At 34.3% G+C, this 24,318-nt stretch overlaps 2 protein-coding genes across 2 annotated transcripts; both read left to right on the forward strand.

Moving 5' to 3' along the window:
* The first annotated feature begins 1,620 nt into the window (after nt 1-1,620).
* Nucleotides 1,621-3,421, forward strand: LOC139490465 (uncharacterized). Its single transcript, XM_071277244.1, has 3 exons — nt 1,621-1,841; nt 2,191-2,271; nt 2,877-3,421. Exons 1-3 carry the CDS (start codon nt 1,664-1,666, stop codon nt 3,311-3,313), a joined length of 696 nt encoding a protein of 231 aa, XP_071133345.1. The 5' UTR covers nt 1,621-1,663; the 3' UTR covers nt 3,314-3,421.
* A 9,754-nt stretch (nt 3,422-13,175) lies between these two features.
* Nucleotides 13,176-14,390, forward strand: LOC139490224 (uncharacterized). The gene has a single exon (XM_071277073.1). It carries the CDS (start codon nt 13,176-13,178, stop codon nt 14,388-14,390), a length of 1,215 nt encoding a protein of 404 aa, XP_071133174.1.
* The last annotated feature ends 9,928 nt before the right edge of the window (nt 14,391-24,318 follow it).

A 24,318-nucleotide genomic window follows, 5' to 3' on the forward strand; every position in this document is an offset into this window, starting at 1 on the left:
CTTTCTTTTGGTACTAAATTTAAAGAAGGATGAGTGGAATTACATCAGTTTAAAGATGTCTGATTGGGGATGAAAAATCTTTGTATTGTGCTACCTTAAATCAAATTAATTGCAAATCATCAAAATCGAAAAATTGAAAAAGAGTTCAGAAGGTTTTACTTGAATGAATGTTTCATATGAGTACATTAACAAGTCGACCAATTAGAACACATTTGAATACAATTAATAATGGAAATGGGAATGTCTCAAAGAGATAACAACTTGAATAAATGGCAGAAACAACCCGAAGGTCACCAATAGATCTTCAACACAGCGACAAAATCCCGCATCCAGTGGAGAGGTTCATCTGCCCTCTAAACAAGATTTGCATTCCCACTTCAAGTTTAAATATATTGTAAAGACATGCAGTATCTATAACATAATACAGCTTTTTTTTTCTGTCGTCTCAAGATTAAAGCGCGTTCGTTTTACTATCAATCTAATCAAAACACTATGTCAGCAACGGAAATTCCTTGAATCCTTCTGAACCTGTGAGGAAAGAATAACACTCAATGTCTTATAAATATATTGTCAAACTATGAATAATTTTATAAGAAGGAAACAGTTTCTATTTTTCTGTACAAATCATGAAGTTCAAACGATATATTTTACTCGTATACTACAACGAAACGTTTTATCTGAAAAACATGTACTTAATTATTTTTTTTAATGATGTTGTGTACTTTTTTACTTTATTTAATGTATGCTACCTACTTCACTGAAGAACTAATTGTTAAAAATTAGTAAGTTAAACGCTGCATATTGATGCTACCACTATAGATCTGATGGTGGACTGTAAGTTCTCTATGGTATATCGTGTATCTCAATAATTCACTTGACTTGTACCAAGTCAGAAAGTGGCAGTTGTTACCTTATAGTTTGTTTCTGTGTGTTACATTGTCGTTTGTTTTTTGTTGCACTTAAGTGTTTCCGTTGTTTCGTTGATTTCTTCTTATAGTTGATGTGTTCCCCTCGGTTTTAGTTTTATCGCGGATTTGTCTTCTCTCAATCGATTTTTGCCTTTTGAACAGTGGTATACAACTGATGCCCTTTATTTGTACATCGAACACTGCATGTCAATGCTTATTATTTGCAAATTAGATATACCGTTATGGTAATATGCGCTGTAAATCATTTGAAATAAAAGAAGGTACTCATCTGTTGTAAATATCTGATTGTATACCCTCTTATTCAATCTGATTAAAATCTAACCTTACAGCGCTTACGTTTGTACGTTTTATTACTAATATGTCGTTCTACGCGAGACTAAATTATTTCTAGAGATGGATGTAAATAAATTCAACTAAAAGGTATAAAAATGCACTGTTATTTCATGTTGAATGAGAAACCATAGAACCATTTACTTCCGTTGGTACATGTATCGAGTAAGAACAAATTGATTTCATGGTTTTGACAAATTTTGAATTAATTTTTTTCCGAGAAAGACATTTGATCATTGTATCACGATATTGAACTCGACAACATCCTATCATGCTATTGTTAAACATACATGTATTAAATATCGTATGCAATATGTTACTCAATAAACAAACTTATCGGGTCGGGTTTAATCATATATCAGTTTATATACAGCTTAAGCATGTGAAGTGGTAATGTTTCATCGATGACTATGATATCTGTACGTGTATTCGTTGTGTTTATGCTGATGCTAGAACAACCCAAAACAGCAGTATGTAAAACAAATTCAGCATGCACTGATAAGATTGATTCGATGATGTTTCAGGTTATCTGGGCAGGACTGAAAAGTTTGAAACTGGAGACAAATAATCAAAATGATGAAAGTAGGTTAATCGTTTTATCGTTTAAATGGACAGAAACGAATGCAGGAAAAGATGTTCATGAGGCTAAAACTATTAAAAAAAACTTTGAAGTAGCCGTTTAAACCGCCTTTAAAAATACAACTCAAAATAGTTATCTGGTTGGTCGTTTGGTTGTACTTTTTACTGCTCCGTAAATTTAGTGCAATCTAAAATACTAGTAATCATTTTCTTGATCAACGATAATCTCATATGCGTTTTAACATGATTCTAGATATCGACGTATTTGCGTTAACATATTGATTTTTTTTTACACATTTCCCATTTCCTTTCTCAATTTTATATTCTATTGAAAGTCTTTAATTTATTACAGGAAAATCTGCTGGTGGTTCGAACTATATACAATGGGGAAGATCCACATGCACTAGTAGAAATTCAGAGCTCATTTACGGTGGTATGTTAACCTTATCATATGTACATAAAACCATAAGTATAACCGTTTGTTTTGTGTTGCACTATCCATTATTTTCAAGGTAGGGTAAGGTTGAGCAAGCGTTCACAACAGTGTTGCTTTCAGCTACGTCGTGTGTTATCCGGTGAATGGATGTCTTATTTGGAATGATATCGCATATCCTATTTCTTATATAAACATGGTCACATAATATACATGTCTCCAGTCAGGAAACTTTAAATGAATGGTTAACAATGATTGCTGTATCCTTTATGAAGCTTGTACATAAGAAACATCTATTCGTGATCAATAATCGGGATGCACAGTATTCTATAAGTAATATTAGTGTGATCAGGGTCGCACAGAATTTCACACCTTTATCTTTAAACATTTTTTTGTTATTTTTTTTCTTTTTAGCTTTTGTCAATGATTTACACTAACTTGATTTATTAAGTCTGTTGGATAGTTGTCTTATCGGCATCTCCTTCGGTTTTTTTTAAAAGGAATGTTATGTGTTCTTAAAAAAAATATTCCCTTATCTCATTTGCATGCATCTGCGTATGCATTTTATTTTTATATCCAATTATCAGTATTTTAAACCTCTACAGGATACACCGGTGGGTCATCTCACACAAGAGAAGGATCAGCAGTCACCCACCTGTGTCTACCCAAAGAACCACAATGGGGAGTTTACGATGCGAAAGTTAACAATAATCCTTTTGTCGGAGCAGCCGTTTTCAACATCTACGATATCAACATAAAAAACTCATTGTTTGACAAAAGCAAATATGACATGTACCGTTTTCCATGTGCTGTCTGTCATACCAAGATTGGGTCATCAACACTTATGATACCTGGCCGTAAAGATTGTATTGGGGATTGGAATAAAGAATATACAGGGTACTTAATGTCAGGATGGCCTGACCATAAGTCTGCAACGGAATATATCTGTGTCGATGCCGATTCTGAGAGATTGAAGAAAACTTCCAACTGGACCGACAAAAGTATTTTATACGCTGTTGCCGCCAAATGTAATCATTGGTAATGGAGTGCTTCCATGTCCTCCGTATGTTGATGGCCGGGAAATGACCTGTGTCGTATGCTCTAAATAGAACTTACATCTATATTTTAAAATAAATAGTTTATTCTAAAATGTTGTTTTATTTTCGCGCAATATACATTTAAAAATAAATATGCAAAGTTATATGAATGATGAAGGGTTCGGATAAGCAACAATGAGACAGCAATGCATCGACAGAAAATACGGAAGACAATAGAGGGTAACACATAGGCTTCAACAGTACACCAACTATTAAGGAAGCTTACCTACCGTTTGATCTTTATGTAGGGCTAGGATAAAAAGTTTTGTCATGCATTTTTTTTAGTTGTAATCACTCTTGGGTTTTTTTTATGGCGAAGCATTTGGATAAGAAGAAAAAAATTTTAAAAAAACTTTTGAATTTGTAAAATATTACAAACAAAAAAACTAATGGCGTAATTTATTTACAAAACAATTAAACAGAAAAACAAACAGGATATACAGCAACAAACGCTTGTAACTGAATTGCAAGATCTTGAATAGGCACAAACATACAGAATGTGGCTGATCTGAACATGTTTTCTGGCGCTAAACCAACCCATAACCTAGAGGGGGCGGAAAGGGGGTACCTTTCTCCTTTCTCCCACCCCTTCTCTCCTTTCTCCCGCCCTCTTCTCCTTTCTCCCGCCCCTCTTCTCCTTTCTCCCGCCCCTCCTCTCCTTTCTCCCAACCCCTTTCTCTTGTCTCCCACCCTGCATCATGAAAAAATAGTCTACAGGATGCTAATTTTTAAAGAAATCGATCAAATGTCTTGTTTTTATGGTTTGTCCACGTCTTGTCCTCTCACAAGATAGAAGTGTTGTTTCTTCTGCTTCAAGAACCTCTATTACTTTTTCACTGACTGTGAAGCTGTCTGTTTGCGTTGAATTTGTAACTCTGATGCATCACACAATTCCCCGATGATTTTTTTTTAAGTATAAATCCAAACTATAGAAAGGCAGGATAATGTGTTAAAATACGGGAAATTTTTGTAACACAATTAGTGCAATTTCGTTAAGAAACCAATTCGTTTAAAATAGTTGCCGAAAAACGCTGCTTGCAAAAAAGAAAAAGAAAATTCTTTTGGAAAATAATACAGATATAATTTATCGAAAATACATAGTACTAGCAGTCGTTGAAAATCAGGCAGAAAAATGATTTTTAGAATTAAAGCTATTTTGGCGCACAACTTTATCTGTATGTTCCAAGTGTAAGCATTTTTTTTTAAATATTATTGGACTGTACAGACAATATGGTTCCGGAAGCTTGTAAGAAATAGATTGCTAATACTGTAATCGTATAAGCGCAGTTTACACAGAACAGCAACATCGAAATGAGGAAAAAGTCAACAAAGGCTTGTCATTTTGGGATGTCAACACTTAATTAATGCACACCTGTAGGGACGAAATAAAATTAGATCATTCAAACCCCGTTACATATTTTTTCACTCAATTCCGTATTTCAAAACAAATCATTTCTTGAAATTTACAATCCAACGATTCATTTAATAAAACCCATTGGCCAACAATAAATGAATTATCGGTGCTTTGATGAAGGTAGCCCAGAAAAGTGCTCTGAACGTGAAAAAAAATTAAAGAGATATGATTGTTTGCCTATATTTCTTCAAATGCAGAATCCAACTGAAAAAAAAAAATTTAACATCATTTTGGTTCATGTTAATATACACTTGGGTGTACAGGGATGGGTGTTTTGTTGTTGAGGTTGACATGATGTACAATTGATGATTTCCGAACTATATTCCAAAATAAATGTTGTCACCTAATGCTTTGAAAAATAGAACACAAATACAATCATAAACGCTTATTATATATTTTGTTCCCTCGACAAAATGACGCTATCATTCTGTTTTACCCGTGTCCATTTGGCCGCCTGTCCCTCACTTAATCGGTATAAAGGATGTAGCTAAGGGTTTATACAACTTATTTCGGAGTGCTATATTTTTTTATGTCAACTTTAGTATAAATATATATACCAAAAGTCCGCATATTCAGTCAAGACTTTTTTTTAAATTTAGTATTTTGAAAATATATAAAGGCACGCAGAGTCCGACTTCCTCCATCTACAGTGTACAATTTCAAGGTGGAACTTTTATAATGCATCGAGTGTTTAGCTTATAGAGGATGCATGTATGTTCTCAGATTTTTTTATTATATCATTTTTCACGAATGACAATGTTGTTCGCAACTTTGCACACTACCCAAACGTTTATATCATAAAGAGAATTTACTATATTAAAACATGTATTATTTTATCTTTCACTTTTACATCTGACTGGATGTTTTATTAGTACCCTTTTTGATGGCTGCATTAGACACATCATAGTAATTTCAAATTGTAATGTATTGTCCTGAACATGCCTGAAATATTTGCCACCGGACATTTTTCAACCTCAAATCAATCAATTCATATTGTATTTAAAAACCACTGTTCACTCAATCGACTTTTTGAAGATGAATGTGTACCTTGTTAGTTGGAAATAAAACTAAAGTTGATGTGAATCGAATTCGAATTACGTGTGAACTCAGCATTTATAATAGGAAATTTACGAAAACCAGACAGGTTAAATGAAAACAAAATAACAAACACCATTCAGATCCCGTTACATATTTTTCAATACCTCTCAGTAAAAAAATATGTTACTCTATATTAAGTATATGTCATCCTTTTTGTGCCAAATCATATGCATATCGGTCAACTTTGAAGCACTTTATCTAAAAGGCTGGTGACAAGTCACGGTCTCTATACATGCACACGGGCTCACAATAAAATCCAGGAAATTGATAGTTTTTAGTCTTTCTCCATATATAAGAGATCGTAATGAATTAGTGACGACGTTCGGAATATTTTTTTGTTACAATGCCATTTTGGTGAATTTTCTGCGACTGTCCCACGGTGAGCCTGAGGTTCGGCTAGCCATAAAACCCGGTTCAATTCACCATTTTCTACATAAGAAAATACCTGAACGATTCGGAATATAACAGTTGTTTTACATTTGTTTGATTTTGCCGTTTAATTTCGGACTTTCCGTTTTTTAATTTCCTTAGAGTCGTTTTTTTTTAGGTTATTTTACTTTTTATTAGCACTTTCTTTAATCTTTTGCTTAACTCATGTATTAAATAATTGTTTTCCTGCTAAATTTTAATAATTTAAATATACATTGTGTCTCCTTTTTTACTCCTTTTCTCCTTTCTCCTGCCCCTTCTCTCCTTTCTCCCGCCCCCTCTCTCCTTTCTCCCGCCCCTTCTCTCCTTTCTCACACCCCCACTCTCCCTGTCTCCCTTTACCCTTTCCGCCCTCTCAACCTAGGACAGTGGTGTAACAGTTCAACGTTAGACAGAGAAAAAGATCAATACAAATCATTGACTACAAAAAAAAAAATACAAAAACAGAAAAGAAACAAAGTACATCCTGAGACTACTCGCAGTTATTGGTAGATATCTCAAAGCCCATATCACTCTATAAAAAAGCATGTACCTGTATCTAAGAATAAATCTCGTCTTCCGTCCGACACAGTAAAATCCTTTCCGTTAACTGGTGCGTCCATTTGCCTGTAAAGGATATATAAGTACGATCTCCGACCAGAATAGGGACGTTTAATCCTATGTCTCGTGTAGAGAGAGTGCCACGCTCTGTGCATGTTGAGAAACCATTATATAAGCAGAGGGTCCGTATGTGGTCTGTTGCCAGGCAAAATGTCTGCATTTACATGCTACATGTACATTTGTGTATTAACTCCATTTTTCCAGTGGCAGTATAAATGTCCCTTACCTTCATCTGGATGGCTTCTATTACAGAACCTACCTTTTGTATTAATTGTAAAATTGATTTCGTCTTGAACATGCATGCAATATTTGCCTCTGGACGTTAAGCATCTAACCAACATTCAATCAATCAATACACATCCAACATCCAATGGCTTTAGTGCAAAAAGACGTCATTATCATTCAGAGAAAAACAATGCCAAAATATAGGTATCATATTTAACGGACTCGGTTAACCATGCAACATCCACGTGGGATGATTTGCATTTGTAAATTTTCTACAAGTACAGTCAAACTAAAACCAATTGGCAATCTTTGTATCTATGGAAGAATTACGTTGAGTTCATTTTAGTAATTTACGGTAATGAAGTCGTTTACATAATAATTTACTGTTATCCATTACAGTTTACTGACCATCATTGAAAACCAAAACGACACTACATACACGTGCACGGTCGTAGAAAACGAGTTTGGATATATCAAAACCGTCACAGTCAAAAAAGGAAAAATAACAGTAGAGATTCACGTGTAAAAAAAATGAATATCTCAATCAAGGAATACATGTTTCACAGTAAATGGTTAGAACTGTTTTCTCTAAAACCGTGGACCATTAGATTCAAAATCAACAAATGAATACATTAAAGATAAGAAATAAACAAATACGTCTCCAAAGTACGTTGTAATTAAGGATTTAAAGATGATATAACTTTCTTGATATCAAGTGATTTTTCTTGGGGCTTTTCCCGATGGAACCGGTACACGTGTTCTGTAAGTGACCGGCTTGACGTTGTGTTTGTTGCTACAATCAGGCTCGTAAATTGCCTAGCTACGCCAGTTATTCCAAAAAAGACTCGTAAGTGACGCCCGAATAAAAAAAAATGTAACACAAAAAGGCAAATTAAAGAAATTAGCTATAATAGATAACCGCACTAAGGTTCGAGAAAAGATACAAATGAGACAACTTATGATCATTATTATGCCAAATGATACTTTTACTTTACCGAATGAAGGGGGTACGCTTGGTCATGTTTTGTAGACCGTGTGTAGAATAACTTTACGTTGTAGGGTTACTGTCTTATTGGCGTTTTTCCAAAATCTCTCCTATTTATTTTTATTTGTTTTTGAAAATCTGGAAAGACAAACATATGTAAGTGTAATACATCGTGTTTACAAACGACGTTGTTCAAGAGTATAATAAAAAATAAATGAACCAATAGAATAATTGCAAGTGGTTTACGTAATTAACATGATTAAATAATGAATGCCTTTATCAAATATTTTATATATATAGTTTCATGCCAATACTTTCAATACTTTAGGCTTTAAAACTTTTTCGTAACTGTGTGTATTCCTCTGTTTTTCTTTCTGGTGAATTATGCATGCCCTTATTTAATAATTATAAAACATAGTATAATGCCAATTATTTCAATACGTTAGGCTATCAAACTTTTTTCTTAAAAGAATTCCTCTGTTTTTTTTTCTTATGAACATGTAAGATACTATTTAAAACATGCCTTTGTTTATAGTCCGGCCGATTGGTGCAGATATAGAGTAGAATTGCTCACTTGATGATGAAAGCATGAAACTTTGCATAGTAGTTCTTGGTTATATACCCTTTGATTTCAGCTATGGACCCACTCTGAAAAATCCAATATGGCTGCCATTTTCAAGATGGCGGAAAAACGGTATAAATATTAAGATTGTCCTAAATGTGTTCTATATCATTTCGGAAATCAAAGTAATGATTCTTTAAGAATGGACTTCATGTTCCTGAATTTGTTATCAATTTTAAAATGTAAAAAAAAATAATTTGGTTATTTCTATAACATATACATTGCTAATATGGCTGCATATACAAAACAAAATAGTGAAATTCAAAATGTTAATCAATATGTTACGTGTTATTGTAATTGTTATTGTTGTGACCAACACATGTTTTATATTGCGGTAAATCGCAGCTGTACTTTGAGCATTAGATTTTCTATCTGCTAAACATCTTGGTATAATTGTTTAATAGTCATTTCTGAGCTGTCCTCTGTTAAAGCGTCTTCAGTTGTGCACGGGTTTCTCCATATCCACAAGAGATTCAGTTTCTGCCATTTCATTGTTCTTGTCCTTGATGTCCTCAATTCCTGCCATTTCACTGATATGTGTTTAAATTATTCTCAATTCACAGTTTAATATCTCAAATTTCAAAATATTGCGCCCCAAGTAATAAGATAGACACTGAATATTACCAATCCCAAATCACAGCTTTTATTTGTGACCCAAGACAACAAATAATGCAGCTTTTAACGAAAAGCCATTTTAAAAGCCATTTAAAAATAGCCGCCATTTTCTATTTCAAAGATATATCAAAACAAAATCTTGCTAAGTACACCAAGTCATTCAAATATGTTGATTTGTGTACTTCCAGCATTAAATCCACTGTGGTTTGTGCAATACTGGAAAATATTTTAGAACGTACGGCAGCCATCTTGAAATAAGCCGCCATATTGAATTTTGAGGGTGGATCCATAGCTAATATTGCTCAGTACACAAAAATGTACCATCATGCAAAAATTGGCGCTTTCTTTATTATTTGAGCAATTTTTTCACCGATCGGCCGGACTATTATAGAAAACCAAAAAGAAGATACATCTTTAAATTCTTAGTTTCTGTTTTCTTTTTCTGTTCCATATTCCATCCCAATAAAATTATATGTATTTCCGTTTCTGTTCCTTATCCTGTTTCCGCCGTTCAGCAACACCCACAAAACTGTACACTTAGAAAAGTTGTTAAAAAGCACAGCAGGAACCATGCAGATAAATAAAATTTGAATACATGTTATTGGGTCTCTTAGGGAGACACTATTAAAACATCAATTAAGAGCTGATTCTCTCTGTTAATGCCACGTTAATGTAAGTACAGCAATATAAAGTTGTTTTTCTAAACTTTATAAACTGTAATTATAAACTATTATTCATATGTACATTTCTGTTCACTATCATAATGTCAATTACACTTTCAGTGGCGGATCCAGGGGGGGGGGGGGCCTTCCGGGGGTTGGAACCCCCCTTTTTTTGGACGATCAATGCATTTGAATGGGAGCATATAGTTGGAACCCCCCCCCTTTACTCTGGGTTGGGACCCCCCCCCCTTTACTCTGGGTTGGGACCCCCCCTTTTTTTTTAAATGGCTGGATCCGCCACTGACTGTGCACCATGTTCGCGAAAATATATGGAGTCCCATGACTGTCACGTTTTGATATAATTTGTGAATATAAAATGGGCTCTAATGTCAGCGCTAAAATGTCCCCTAGTAGTGCGCCCGAAATGTATGACCATAAACATCGTCAATTAATAATTATCATTAAAATTATTTGACTCAAAAGTCCATGTTTATCTATACAGGTCTGCATATAAACAGTTACATACATGTGCATTTGCATATCACACCTGGAAAGAGTTTTGTAAAAAAAAATAAACAGCATTTTGTTAAGAATAGTATGATATAACATAACTGTCAAATTGCTGGCCTATTTATAAGTGTGTTACGTAATTAAAAATCATATGTGACAATCGCAAAAATAGTCAGACCACCAGCTCACAGATTTCCAACAAAATAGATTCAAAGTTTGAGTCCGTGACATTGTTATATGCAACTCCTACCCAACTTTCGGTGTTTGTCAAAAACGCCCTTCTTTCGTCAATACTTCTTTGCGCGTACCGCCGGTATAGCGTTCTCCGGCTCATCGATACTAAGAACTATAAATGACGTCACTCACTACGTCATCTTTTTCTTTATATGTAACGAAAAAGCACCAGGTTTGTTTTGTAATTTTGAGAATTATTTGTTTGAACCCGTGATTTTAGAACGATCCATTCATGCATTTCGTGTGCTGCTTTTTATTGTATGTTAACATCGATTTAACAGGCATGCAGGACTAAATTTAACGGCATCATTAAACGGAGAATCAGTGATATTTGGTATGCAGAACTTTACAATTGTTTTCTTGTTCAAAGTTTGAAATTTTAGATTTGTTTTAACCAGACAGTCTTAATACTAGTAAATGGTACATAAATGATAGTTGAATAGAACTTTACTATACTATATTTTGGTAAACAATCGGACGCTTATATTGGCATGGATATTCGTTGTTAAAAGGGCTATTTCACGCTTAGCTTTTTGTAAAAAGGGCTATTTCACGCGTAGCTTTTTGTGAAAAGTGTTATTTCACGCGTAGCTTTTTACCAAAAGGGATATTTCACGCCTAGCTTTTTGTAAAAAGGGATATTTCACGCCTAGTTTTTTTCTAAATTATTATTTAAAATACCACCCCTTACTGAAAGATCAGCCTTCTGACGAATCTGCCGCAAACATAGGCCGGTAAGTTAGCTGGAAATTGTTTGCTGCAACTTCACAGCGACTTTGTACCATGCAAATGAAGGTTGTGACAGACTTGCCGCATTTAGTTTAATAGCTTTGAGATCTCACAAACATGTTTAACCCCGCCGCATTTTTGCGCCTGTCCCAAGTCAGGAGCCTCTGTCCTTTGTTAGTCTTGTATTATTTTAATTTTAGTTTCTTGTGTACAATTTGGAAATTAGTATGGCGTTCATTATCACTGGACTAGTATATATTTGTTTAGGGGCCAGCTGAAGGACGCCTCCGGGTGCGGGAATTTCTCGCTACATTGAAGACCTGTTGGTGACCCTCTGCTGTTGTTTTTTATTTGGTCGGGTTGTTGTCTCTTTGACACATTCCCCATTTCCATTCTCAATTTTATTATATAGTTTGTGGCGAACTTCTGGCGACCCAAACATTTTGTGTTGAACTTCCGGTAAAACTTTCAAAGTCTAAAAATACATAGTGTGTGATGAACTTCTGGCAAATCAAAAATGCTAATGATGCAAGGCCTGTTTCAGGAAGAAATTAAATCACATACAACTCATACATTTATTATATGTATAGCAATGATCCAGTTCCATCTTAAATGAAAACACCAACACCATAACTTCCGTCCTATTTCAAATTTAAGAAGTAGGACATTTGTTTTAGTTCATGGAGCATGCTCAGCATTGGAAATTAGCTACATATAGTGTTAAAGTCAGGCTATAAAGTTTGCGGCGAAGTTCCAGCAAACTTGGTGACTTCTGTAAAATGTGTTTATAAAGTTCTTTCAATCTTAAGACAAAAAAGAGCTCGTGGCAAACTTGCGGCAAACTTTAACATTTCTTTGCCGAAAGGTAGCCGCTAGCAGCGAACACTGGTGAACAACTTCCAAGTCTACTGGCGAATTAAAATGATTGCTGCAAGGTTGCAGCAGAGCTTCTCTTTTCATAAGGGAATACTTTTATGAATTAACTTCAGTTAAGGACTTTTAAATGTTTTCAAAGAAATAACAACCCGACCAAAGATCAAAACTATAACAGCCGAAGGCCGCCAATGTGTCTTCAATGCAGCGAGAAAATCCCGCACCCTGAGGCGTGATTTAGCTGGCCCTAAAACAAAAAACGTAAACTATATATCATGAATGCATGAATAACATGTATTTGCAATAATCTAATTTGTGTTTTATCCCTGATTTGTAGGTAAGAAATGGCATCACGTTCGTGGGTATCATGTGGACCGTGCGAGTATCGTCATGTGACACAAGAAGCCGATGTTTGGTGTTCTGTTTGTGACGAGGGTTTATACAGAAGTTGTCATGGTAACCATTCTGCCATTAAGTCTACCAGGGATCATGAAATAATGTTGATAAAAGCCTACAAAACCTTGGCTAAAGGAATGCGACCTTCATAATGAAAAATTTGAATTGTACTGTCTTCGCATGAAATTTATGTTGTGTCCATTGTGTGAGTACTCAACATAACCACTGCACTGGCGTGACATCACTAAGGAAAGTTATTCAAAACATCAAAGGATCGATATCTCTTTCAAATATCAAAAGGAGTCTAAAAGATAGATTACAAAACATCGATGGACTAATTAAAAACGGAACGGACAACTTCATCGGCACCAACACGGATAAAGACAATGTCAAAAGGGAATTAAAAAAAGTACGCATGAGCATTGAGAACAAACTCGATATTTTGGAAACAAAGATCCTCACAGATGTCGACTCTATCCAACATCAACATAAAATTTGTATTGTAGATATTGTAAGCAAACTTCAACGAAAACGAGATGCACTGAACCAAGCATTGATTGATTTTGAGAACCTTCAGAAAAATGCAAGCGACTTTCATATATACATGGCTATGAAGAAACTAGAAACGGATCTCCTAGAAGAAGGTAAAGAAATTAATTCGCTTCTTTTACAAGAAAGAATGAAATTGAAAAGAGTATTTTTTTTTTCATCAAATGCTAACTTACTTAGTAGTGTCTCAGACACGGCTATTCTAGGGAATGTAGCTGTAAGAACCAACCTGTTTCCATTATTAAAAGAAGTCAATACAAACGCACAAATTTCTTCGAAAGTATCGGCCAAAAATATCACTTCAGTGCAACTAAAAAGACGTCTTTCCGGTTATCAGGTTTATGAAAGAGAGGATGTAAACATTTCTAGTATCATTGTCCTTCCTGATAGAAATATACTAATAGCAGACTTTGGAGATGATGGCGGTATCTTATTACTCAGTGAAAGTGGAAACTGTTTTACGAAGATGACACAGTTTGGAAAGCCATACGGTACGGCCCTCGTCGATGATTATCGCATTGCATTATATTTTCCCAAGAACAGAAAAATCAAAATACTGAAACTGGGCTCAAGGATTTCGCTGATCAAAACGTTTCAATTGGATGTAGATTTAAACGCGATATCTTATTATGATACGCACATTATTGTTTGCTCCAGACCACAAAGTTTTCTGTTTGTCGATTTGAATGGTGTTATTGCTAAGAGGTTAGATTTAGAATTACCATATGCGTGCATCACATTTATCCATTGTCATAGCAACAGGATGCTGATTTCTGAATATATGAGTGACGCCATTCACTGTTACGATTTTGATGGAAACCAGTTATGGAACAGACATTTTGTGACTGGTCAAGATACAAGAAATGTATGTGCTGATAAATATGGAAATGTGTTTTGTGTTGGAATGAATACTGGCACGCTTGTTTGTTTATCTAAAGATGGACAAAAGATGCAGACCCTTAACACGGCACGACATAATTTGGTTGAGCCTAAATCTATTTATTACGATGAAAGCACCGAAAGACTTCTTATTGTTGGTCAACAGATGCAGTTTGTTGCAATGTTTGACTTGGTCTATTGATTTTGAAATTATTTTGTTCATATAAAATACCGATAGGTACATTCAAAAATTTGTGTTTAAGCCCTTAACACTTTCCTAGATATTACACATTTGTGAATAAATGAAACTTTTTAAATCCAACCATGTATAGCAATTTTAGTGCTACCGGCCTTAACGTGTCATTTAAAAAGGTGTTTAGAATATACACGTGTTTCGATGGAAAATATTTCGCCTTTTAACATGTTGAGTTTCAATGCTCAGTCTGTTTATATGTTTAGTTGTGGAATGTTTGTCTTTAAACATGTTTAGATCTTATGTTTATAATAGAGAATAAAACTGAGAATGGAAATGGGGAATGTGTCAAAGAGACAACAATCCGACCATAGATCAGACAACAGCCGAAGGCCACCAATGGGTCTTCAATGAATCGAGAAACTCCCGCACCCGGATGAGTCCTTCAGCTGGCCCCTAAACAAATAAATGTTACATGTACTAGTTCAGTGATAATGGATTTCATACTAAACTCCAAATTATAAACAAGAAACTGAAAGAGGTATGGCCAATTTCCCGTGAATTCTTTTCATTCGATAAGATAGGTAAACCATGTTTTAAATAGCCCGATAGATGCTAATTATAGTACATTAAAATACGTCACATCATCTATTTTCATGCCTTGAAATGTATTCCTACAAAAAAACAAGGCCAAGACTATTGATTTTTTATATTGATTTCATCTAATTGTTAACACTCTTTATGCGCATAGGTTAACATAACACGTAACTTGTTAGGAAGCCAAATAATATCGAACAAACTCAAATGGGATGCTGTTTTTCCCACTCTGAATATATGTTTATATGACATCAGTTGGTCATAAAACACCTTGTGTTACAACCACACAACAAATGTAACAATTATGGCCTTTCCTGACATTTTAACAAATACAACAGCTTCTTGATGTTTTACATATACATGTAATTACGATTTGTAGTGTAATTGGTGTTGTTTTATTTTCTGATGACTTAGGTACCGGTACAGGGACAGTGGTAAACATTTCAGTAGTAGTATCTACACAGTTGGTGGATTGGTGACAAAATTGCTGTTGACTGCATTTGTAACATATAATACGATGTTCAAAAAAGGTTTCTAAAAATTGTTTGTGTTGTTTTGAAACTTGTAAACAATGACCTTATTTTAAGTTATGTGTATGTTACACATGCAACATTTGAGCGTCATTGCTATATAATTAATTCTCGTGTTATTGGTTATGTACAGGCATCTACTTCAGTTTGACGGCAGTTGTTCCTTGCAAATATGTAATAAATGTAAACACATGAAAAGAAAGCTAGTCAAGAGTATGTACAGTCATATGAATGCACACAATAAGCGATACATTATTTTGTTTCTTTAATAAAATGATATATAGTCGAAGTAATACCGACCTTGCAAGGGCTGTATAGCCAGTCAAGGTCGTTAAAAACTTCCATTTGTTTTAGTCGAAATAATCCAGATTGACTCTGTGAATTGAGCAAACATCTGTAAAAATATGACAAAAACATTAATATCTAATATTTCAACAGAAAAAAAATCAAAAAATCCACGTGAGATTCGAACCCTTTCTTGACAATAATATTTTCCTTTCAAGTTCTAGGCTCTACCGATTGAGTCACTGCGGTATAAATCAACTATATTGTTTTTTAGGTATTAAGGACACACTAAACCAATTTTATTTTTGAGGGAAAAGGTTGTATAATTACAACAATAACAAAAAAACATAACTTTTTGGGGAATTCCTGTATTTCCAACCTGAAAACACCCTAAATTCAGCATATTTTACTTTCATCCTTTTTCAGGGTTGAATTAACTATGATCTTTCACACATATCATGATATGTAATTACCGAGGTATTAATCAAAAAGCATTTTCATTTTTTGTTTATAAAGTAAATTTTATTCTTCAGCACTTTTTGAAATTGGCCCTTCTGTGAAAAGAATTATGGGGAAATTGGCCCTACCTCTTTAAAATCATACAAGACTAACAAAGGCCAGGGGCTCCTGACTTGGGACAGGCGCAAAAAATGGCTTTATTTTTGGAAGCTAGAAGACCTGGATGCTTCATACTTTATATATAGATATTATGTTACGAAGTGTCCGTCTGTCATATGTCCATTGTCCTTGACCTCATTTTCATGGTTCAGTCACTACTTGAAAAAAGTTTTAAAAATTGTAAATTAATGTTAATTTTTTTCTTATTATGCGTAATAGGCTAAATATATTTAGTATGTGTGTACAGTACCTTGCAGGGTCCTCATACCCATCAGACAATATTCATTTGACCACGACCTTATTTCATGGATCAGTGTATTAACTTGTAGTAAAGCTTTATATTAAGACTACCAACACTAAATCAATGGTTAGTAAAGAAGGCGATATATTTCAGCGTGTGCATTCTTGTTGTGTTTTGGTCTGATTTTCTAATACTACAAAAGGTCCACTATGTTTGGTGTATTGAATGGTTCTAAGGTGTACCTGTCCAACTGGCAGGTGTCATCTGACCTTGATCTCATGTGCATGGTTCAATGGTCAAAGTTAAGATTTTGAATTTTAGTGTTGCCAAAGGGCGAAAACGGAAAAGGGAACGGAATACGGAAACAGAAAGAATTAACATATTTTCTTTTAGGTTATTTTATCTACATTGGTATGTTTTGTATAGTATAACACATGTTAACAAGAAGAAGAAAAACAGGAATACATTTAAAATAAAAATAATTTAAAGCATAAAGTATTGAAATAATTAGCAGGAGATGATGATGGGACAATGGTGTATGGACAACAACCGATAAGGAAACCCGGGAACTAGAATAGAAACTTGAATACACTTGATTTTTTTGTAAAAATGGATAAAATTACTCACTATATACTGCCTTTCTAGGAAATTTAGTAACCTACATAGATATACGATTTGCACAGTATCCTTACCAAGCTAGTCGTATAGTTATGTGTTAGGGTTTTCAAAATCAAATTGCCCACACTGGATGCACTAGCTTAAAGCTAAGTTCACACTGCCGATCAGATCAATTCGATGATCTCGATTGTCCAAATTTCCACGACCAAGCGAAACCAAATTCTTGATCGGGCCTGTTTACGACTTCTACCCGACTGCTATCCGACTGTACACGAACTTAACTCGACCATTCATAATATGGTATGACCCCGCTCGCAAATCAATATAACTCGAGTTAAGGCGATTATTTCACCACAGATTTTAAAAATTTCAGCTACAAGCTGTTGAAATTAACCGCATGTTACGCTAAAAATACAAAGGATATATAGAGAAAATCGTATAAATCGGCAGATATAATTACTGTATCAAGATGTTCTAATTCGTAGGTCCACAGATCTAAAGAAAAATCGAAATCCGTTAAAAAATGAACGACGAATCCATTGGTGAAAAGGAAGTCCTTATATATACATGTATATGAAATATTTTTTTCTGCGTTTGTATTTGAAAAATCAGCTGTCAGTAACTGTAATTACTCTCTACAACGATCTCTACACGATCTCTACACGATCTTTACTCGACTAGCTAGACCAAATCAACTATACTCGATCTCAGCCTGATCTCGGGCAGATCAGATCGACTTGATCGTATAGGAAAGTCGAGCAAGGGTCGGGTATGTACAATTTTAGTATAAACCGTCTAAATTTTTCATATCACCCGCTGCAGCGGAGAGGGCACTAAGTGTTACCATTGTCCGTCCGTAAGCACGTATTCGTACGTCCCAACAATTAGTTTCCGTTCTCTAATTTCATTTTGCCTCAATCAAATTCTATGAAACGTTTAAACAATGCTTAATACCATAAAACACAGATCAAGTGCGAATTCGTGTGGCGTCACTTTTATCGTTCTTTGGTAATGACTCTTTATAATTAGCGTTATATGCAAGCTGGGGCATTATCTGTGTCCCATATAGACACATTCTCCGTTTATTTGGATAGATTCAGTATAGTTCCCAAAATGTCTGAGAAAAATTATACATTTAAAGTATCTGGATGGAAATAAAGCAGTTGGATTCTTTGGCAAATTTAGAGCTTAGATAGACATGTTAATAGCTGTGACGGAGCTTGAAGAGAGCATAGAAGATGACTAAAAAGGGGTAGACAGCAAAGGGTGTCGAGAATCTAGATGATGCAATGGCTGACACGGCGATCACTGTGTGGGCAGTATAAATTGTAATCACAAAAATACTGAACTCCGAGGAAACTGGAAAGTCCCTAATCAAATGACAAAATCAAAAGTATGAGTTATTTGCAGGAGCTCAACAAAGAGGATCCCAATAGTTATAAAAACTTCCTGAAAGTAAAGTAGAACGCTGATTTGTTATGGGAGTTTTACTGCTCTTTTCTTGAGATTTGTCACTCGATAAGTACTGATGTTAGATAGCTGAATAAATTAATTTTACCATTCCCTTTGTTTGCTTTCTTACAAATTAAGCATTCTGTTTGTGTCATATATGTACATACATGTATGCATGTAATCAGCACTTTCCATAGATCTAATACCCGGTAGTTGAATGGTTCAAGATATTTCTTTTTTTGTGTATCCATGGCACCAACCTGCTCGTTTTAACTAATGATATTGCAAAAGAGGGTTAAGATGTCACATGTTTTCCCAAAATTTGGCCAAAAATAGAATTTCAATCTCCTGGAGGATACTTTTTCTGAAACTGTTTTCATATATCTTTCACGAATTCAAATAAAAATGCATTTGTCTTTCGTCTCTTTTTTTTTATTATATAATATTGCGTCAAAAAGCGTAGGAAAAAAATGTTTGTAAACATTCGACCATACAGTGACATAAAGCTGTCAATTTCTGTGTCATTTGGTCTCCTGTGGAGAGTTGTCTCATTTGCAATTATACCACATCTTCTAATTTTTATATTAAAAAAATTCTGGACATACGGAAAATACGGACAGTCAAACAAAAATAGTCTATGCAACAGGTAAAATGTAATATGGATGTTGATAAAAACTAACTTTGAAAGTTAAATTAGTCATCAGCTGACTAATTCTGAGTTTTAATGCACAATTACTTTCATATTTGAATTCTCTGGGGCCGAAAGGCAGGATTCTACTCTCCTTCCGGAACACCTGAGATCATCCCAGGTTTTGTAAGGTTTCGTGTTGCTAAGTTTTTAGTTTCCTAGGTTGTGTTTTGTAGACTGCTGTTTATCTTCTCGTCGGTTTTCGTTTTTCGCTATGGCTGTGTCGGTTTGTTTTCGACCTTTGAGTTTGATTGTTCCTTTAGTATCTTTTGTCTCTTTTTTCAAATTTTACACCTCCTTGCAAAAGTACAGACACGTACTGTACATGGAGGAATTTGTGTTTAGTTAAAAAATAAATACAGACAAAATAGTTTTGCAGAAGAAAAGTTACGGGAGTTAATCAAAGCGGCAAACATATTTAGAGAATCGTGTATGGCCGAGTAGAGATCGAAGAGTGGTCGAATTTGGTCGCGTAGATATCGGGTATTGGTCGAGTTGGTCTGGGTTGAAAAAAATATAGAGGTCGCAGTGATTATGAAGCGATCGTGTATTGTTCGAGTTAATCTGGACCACATATCGAACAGGTTGGCGTTGATCGGGAAATGATCGGAAATAAGTCGAGCAAAGTTCGAAATGATCGAGTACTGATCGGTAAACTATTTGTATTCCGACCAAACTCGATCTCTATACGATCCTTTCCCGATCAATTCGACCACTACTCGACAAATTATCGATCTCTTCTCGAGTGACTGGCTTCTCGATCCTTACTCGAATGTTTTTGACATGTCAAAAACTCTCGGGTAGAAATTCAGATAGATGACGACCAAGGTAGACCACCCCGACCATTCTTGTCGACTGAGTCAGACCAGTCTCCCGATCGCTTAATTTTTTCTTGATCGGGATTGATCGAGTTGGTCTGATCGGCAGTGTGAACCGAGCTTAATGAGGACGTAGTTTCATCGTGAAAACAACAAAAATTGGCATTTTCATGCCACTCATACCGCGACCTCACCACGATCTGAATAAATTTAAGAACGCTGTGAGCGTGGTGCGATCGTGGTCTAGTGGGACTGGGGCAATTTGCAATGCATTTTTGTTATTCAATGTTTACTTATTTTGTGTCATATCTCGTCTCACTATTTTTTATATCTACCACGTTTACAGAATTTATATAATAAGTACACGATAGATGTTCACTTCTTTACCTGAACTATGAACAATAAATTTATTTATTTTGAGAAAAGACGTTTCGTACATGTGTCGTTCTCTTAGTATTAAAATTACTATATTTTAATTTCATATCAATAAAAACAAATTGGTGTGAGAAAAAAAACTGGCGAGAAACAATACATAGATTTACGATTTGCACAGTTCCCTTTTCAAGCAAGGCTGAAGCCGTAGTCAAGTCATAGAATTTCTGAAATTAAACCTGTTTGGCAGTTTTCTTTTTAAAGAATAGAAAAGAATATTTTATACTGCTAATCATCATGATCACAGCGCCCAAAGCTGGGATGAATAGTTACATTACATTTATATTATATTAGTGTTGTCAACGGTTAACCGGTTACCGTTTGAACGACCGAATACCGAATACCAAAAACGCTAACCGGTTAACCGGATTTTTTCCCCAATTTTGATAGATTTGATATAAATTTGTAACGAAATCATTATAAATAGTAATATGTTAATTGTCTTTAAAAATTGGCGACGTGGTAATTAATTTAATTTACAAATCAATTATCCAGTAAATTGATTTGCTATTGTTAATAAAAAATATATATAATTAATTAGAACTTGTCTCTCAGCTCGGGGCAAGATCTTAAGGAATCATAATTTGTAAATATGTTTTGTGAACAGAAACTTTAAATCAGTAATACGATTAAGGCCGTGTTCACACCAAACGCCGTGTACACTAAACATGTTTACATCCCAGCTCCTTTATTTTACATGTAACGTAACAGATCACCCCAGTTGGAGTTTCTTAGTTTTGCATGCTTTCCTTTGTTCTGTAACATTTTGGTCAAAATGTCAAATCCACTATAAAACATATAATTAATTATTCGGAAAAGACTATCTATCAAAATTCACGTAGAAAAAATCCAGTGTATATGCTGGGATTCGAAACTAAGACCTTTAGCATGTCAAGCCACGACACATACCACTACATCAGGACGACTGAATACGAATTAACAGTAATTTAACATGAATCAACGCTTATCCATTGTATCTATAACTTAAACTATTGTGTTAATGTCTTTTAAAAATTAACGCCTATTTTTAATTAGAAGGTATTGTAAGGAAGTTTAAATAACCACTAGTACACACCCGTGATATCGCGGGTCCGTGACTGAATTAAAGTATATAACTTTGCGCAAGCCTTATTTTAGTGTTAGTATTGTCATCTGATCAAGTCATGCCGATTATAAGATACACAGTTTTCTCTGTTTTCAAATCTTTCTGTTTGAACCCGTCGAACTGGAACTTATCAATTATTGGTAATATTAATTATTTGGAAAACAAAAGGTCCTGGAATGGAGTATTGTTTAATCAACAGCATTGTCCTATATTAGTTATAGATAAAGTTGAATTCTTTGATTCGCTGTTTTACGTCATGCCCGCTAACAAATTGAAAACTGTACCTATACGCCTTATTTTTAGTCCAGATGTTTAGTATTCGTATTGTTATCTTAGAAAGTCTTACTGATTAAAATACTACAATTTAGTAGTGTCAATCCTGTGATTATGACCCGTGTATATAGCATATTAATCCTGAATACACCGTTTGGTGGTGCGCCTGTCAGATGCGGAACGTACAGATAAGGTAATATGTAACAGGTGAAATTACTATTGGTATCGGTATCGGACTCGATCCGGAACTTCTTAATTATTGGCAATATTAATTACGTGGAAAACAAAGGGGTCTGGAGTGGTGTAATTTTTAATCTACACCTTTGTACTATATTAGTTATATATAAAGTTGAATTCTTTGATTCGTCGTGACCATAATTACTCAGAAAAATTTAAAAAATCAGAAACAAGATATTGATCAAAAGGAGTACAGTAAATTATTACACTATTATAAGGATAACTTTGATAGTTATAATGAACCATATACTATGCAAGAATTAAAAGATGCTATCAGTGATACATCTGATACCTCCCCTGGAAAAGATAAAATTACGTATTCTATGTTCAAACAATTTACAGACAAATCACTGTCTGTGTTATTACTTTTTATCAATAGAGTTTGGTTTTTACAAAAACTTCCAAGTGAATGGAAACATTCCATTATATCACCAGTACTTAAACCTGGAAAAAACCCCACAGACCCACAGTCATATAGACCAATAGCCCTTACTTCTAATTTTGTAAAAATTATGGAGAAAATGGTTAATAATAGACTACGTTGGTATCTAGAAAAAAATAATTTCTACACACCAAATCAAAGTGGATTTAGGAAAAATAGAAATGCTATGGAACAAATAATTAGAATTGATAATGATATTCATAAAGCATTTCTCAAAAAACATTTCACAGTTGGTGTATTTATAGATTTCCAAAAGGCATTTGATATGCTATGGAAAAATGGGTTATTAATAAAAATGGCTTCAATAGGTATAAGGGGTAATATGTTGGGATGGGTAAAGGATTTTCTTAGTGACAGAACTATACAAGTTAAAGTTAATAATACTTACTCTGAAATATTTATAATTCAGAATGGTACACCACAGGGTAGTTGTATAAGTCCTACACTATTTAACATCATGGTGAATGATATATCCAATAATTTAAAGTACTGTGCTATGTCACAATTTGCTGATGACAGTGCCATATGGTTATCTGGAAAAAGTTCTAAATATCTACAAAAAAGAATGCAAGAGGATATAGACACAATTAATACTTGGTGTGATAAATGGGGTTTCCTAATATCACAAACAAAAACGGTAGCTATGATATTTAGTAAGAGTAGTTCTCCTTGTATTAAACTTAAACTTGGAGAAACAATATTGTCATTTGTTAAAGAAGTCAAGTTTCTAGGTATGATTTTCGATTCAAAACTAACATGGTTAAAACATGTACAATATATAGAAAGTAGATGTTCAAGGGTGTTGAACTGCATGAAATTATTAACTGGTACTAAATGGGGTGCAAATTGTTCTACCATGAGAACAATATATATATCAATGATAAGGTCAAAGATAGATTATGGCTGTGAGGTTTATAACTCAGCCTCCTACTCTGTCAAGAAAAAACTAGATAGTATTCAAGCCCAAGCATTAAGGATATGTGCAGGTGCTCATAAAACTGCCAGTATAAGTGGATTACAGACTGAAATTGGTGACCCCCCATATGAGTTGAGAAGAAAAAGTCTTATTACTAAGTCTTTTTTGAATATATTTAGTCTAAATGACACAAACCCAACTATAAAAAGTTTACAAGAAAATGCTATATATGAATTTAATAAGGAAAAAATTAAAGAAAATCAAAAACCATATTGTGTTACTGCACATGATACTATGAATAAATATAATGTAGATATTAATACTGTATACAAATGTAAAGAGTTCCCTACCCCACCATGGCATGTTCTAAAACCACAGGTCAAAATGGAACTTACAAATATTATTACTAAAAAGGATAGTCCTCACCTAATTAAAAGTGAAGGAAATATCCTCATTGATAACAAGTATAGTAATTTTTTAAAAATATATACAGATGGATCTAAGAATCCAGAAAACAACACAAATGCATGTGCTTTTGTCGTTCCAGAACTTAAAGTAAAAAAAGGTTTTAAATTACAAAATCATGTTTCAATATTTATGTGTGAATTGACAGCCATACTTTTATCTTTATATTGGTTAGAAGAATTTCAACCAGAAAATACTGTAATATTTGTAGATTCACTGT

The sequence above is a fragment of the Mytilus edulis genome, chromosome 9, assembly GCF_963676685.1.
Source record: "Mytilus edulis chromosome 9, xbMytEdul2.2, whole genome shotgun sequence".
NCBI lineage: Eukaryota > Metazoa > Mollusca > Bivalvia > Mytilida > Mytilidae > Mytilus > Mytilus edulis.

Coding starts and splice junctions, on each gene's coding strand:
- LOC139490465 (XM_071277244.1), top strand. CDS start 1,664: ATGACTATGATATCTGTACGTGTATTCGTTGTGTTTATGCTGATGCTA. Junction 1,842..2,190: donor AAATAATCAAAATGATGAAA/GTAGGTTAATCG, acceptor AATTTATTACAG/GAAAATCTGCTGGTGGTTCG. Junction 2,272..2,876: donor TTCAGAGCTCATTTACGGTG/GTATGTTAACCT, acceptor AAACCTCTACAG/GATACACCGGTGGGTCATCT.
- LOC139490224 (XM_071277073.1), top strand. CDS start 13,176: ATGAGCATTGAGAACAAACTCGATATTTTGGAAACAAAGATCCTCACA.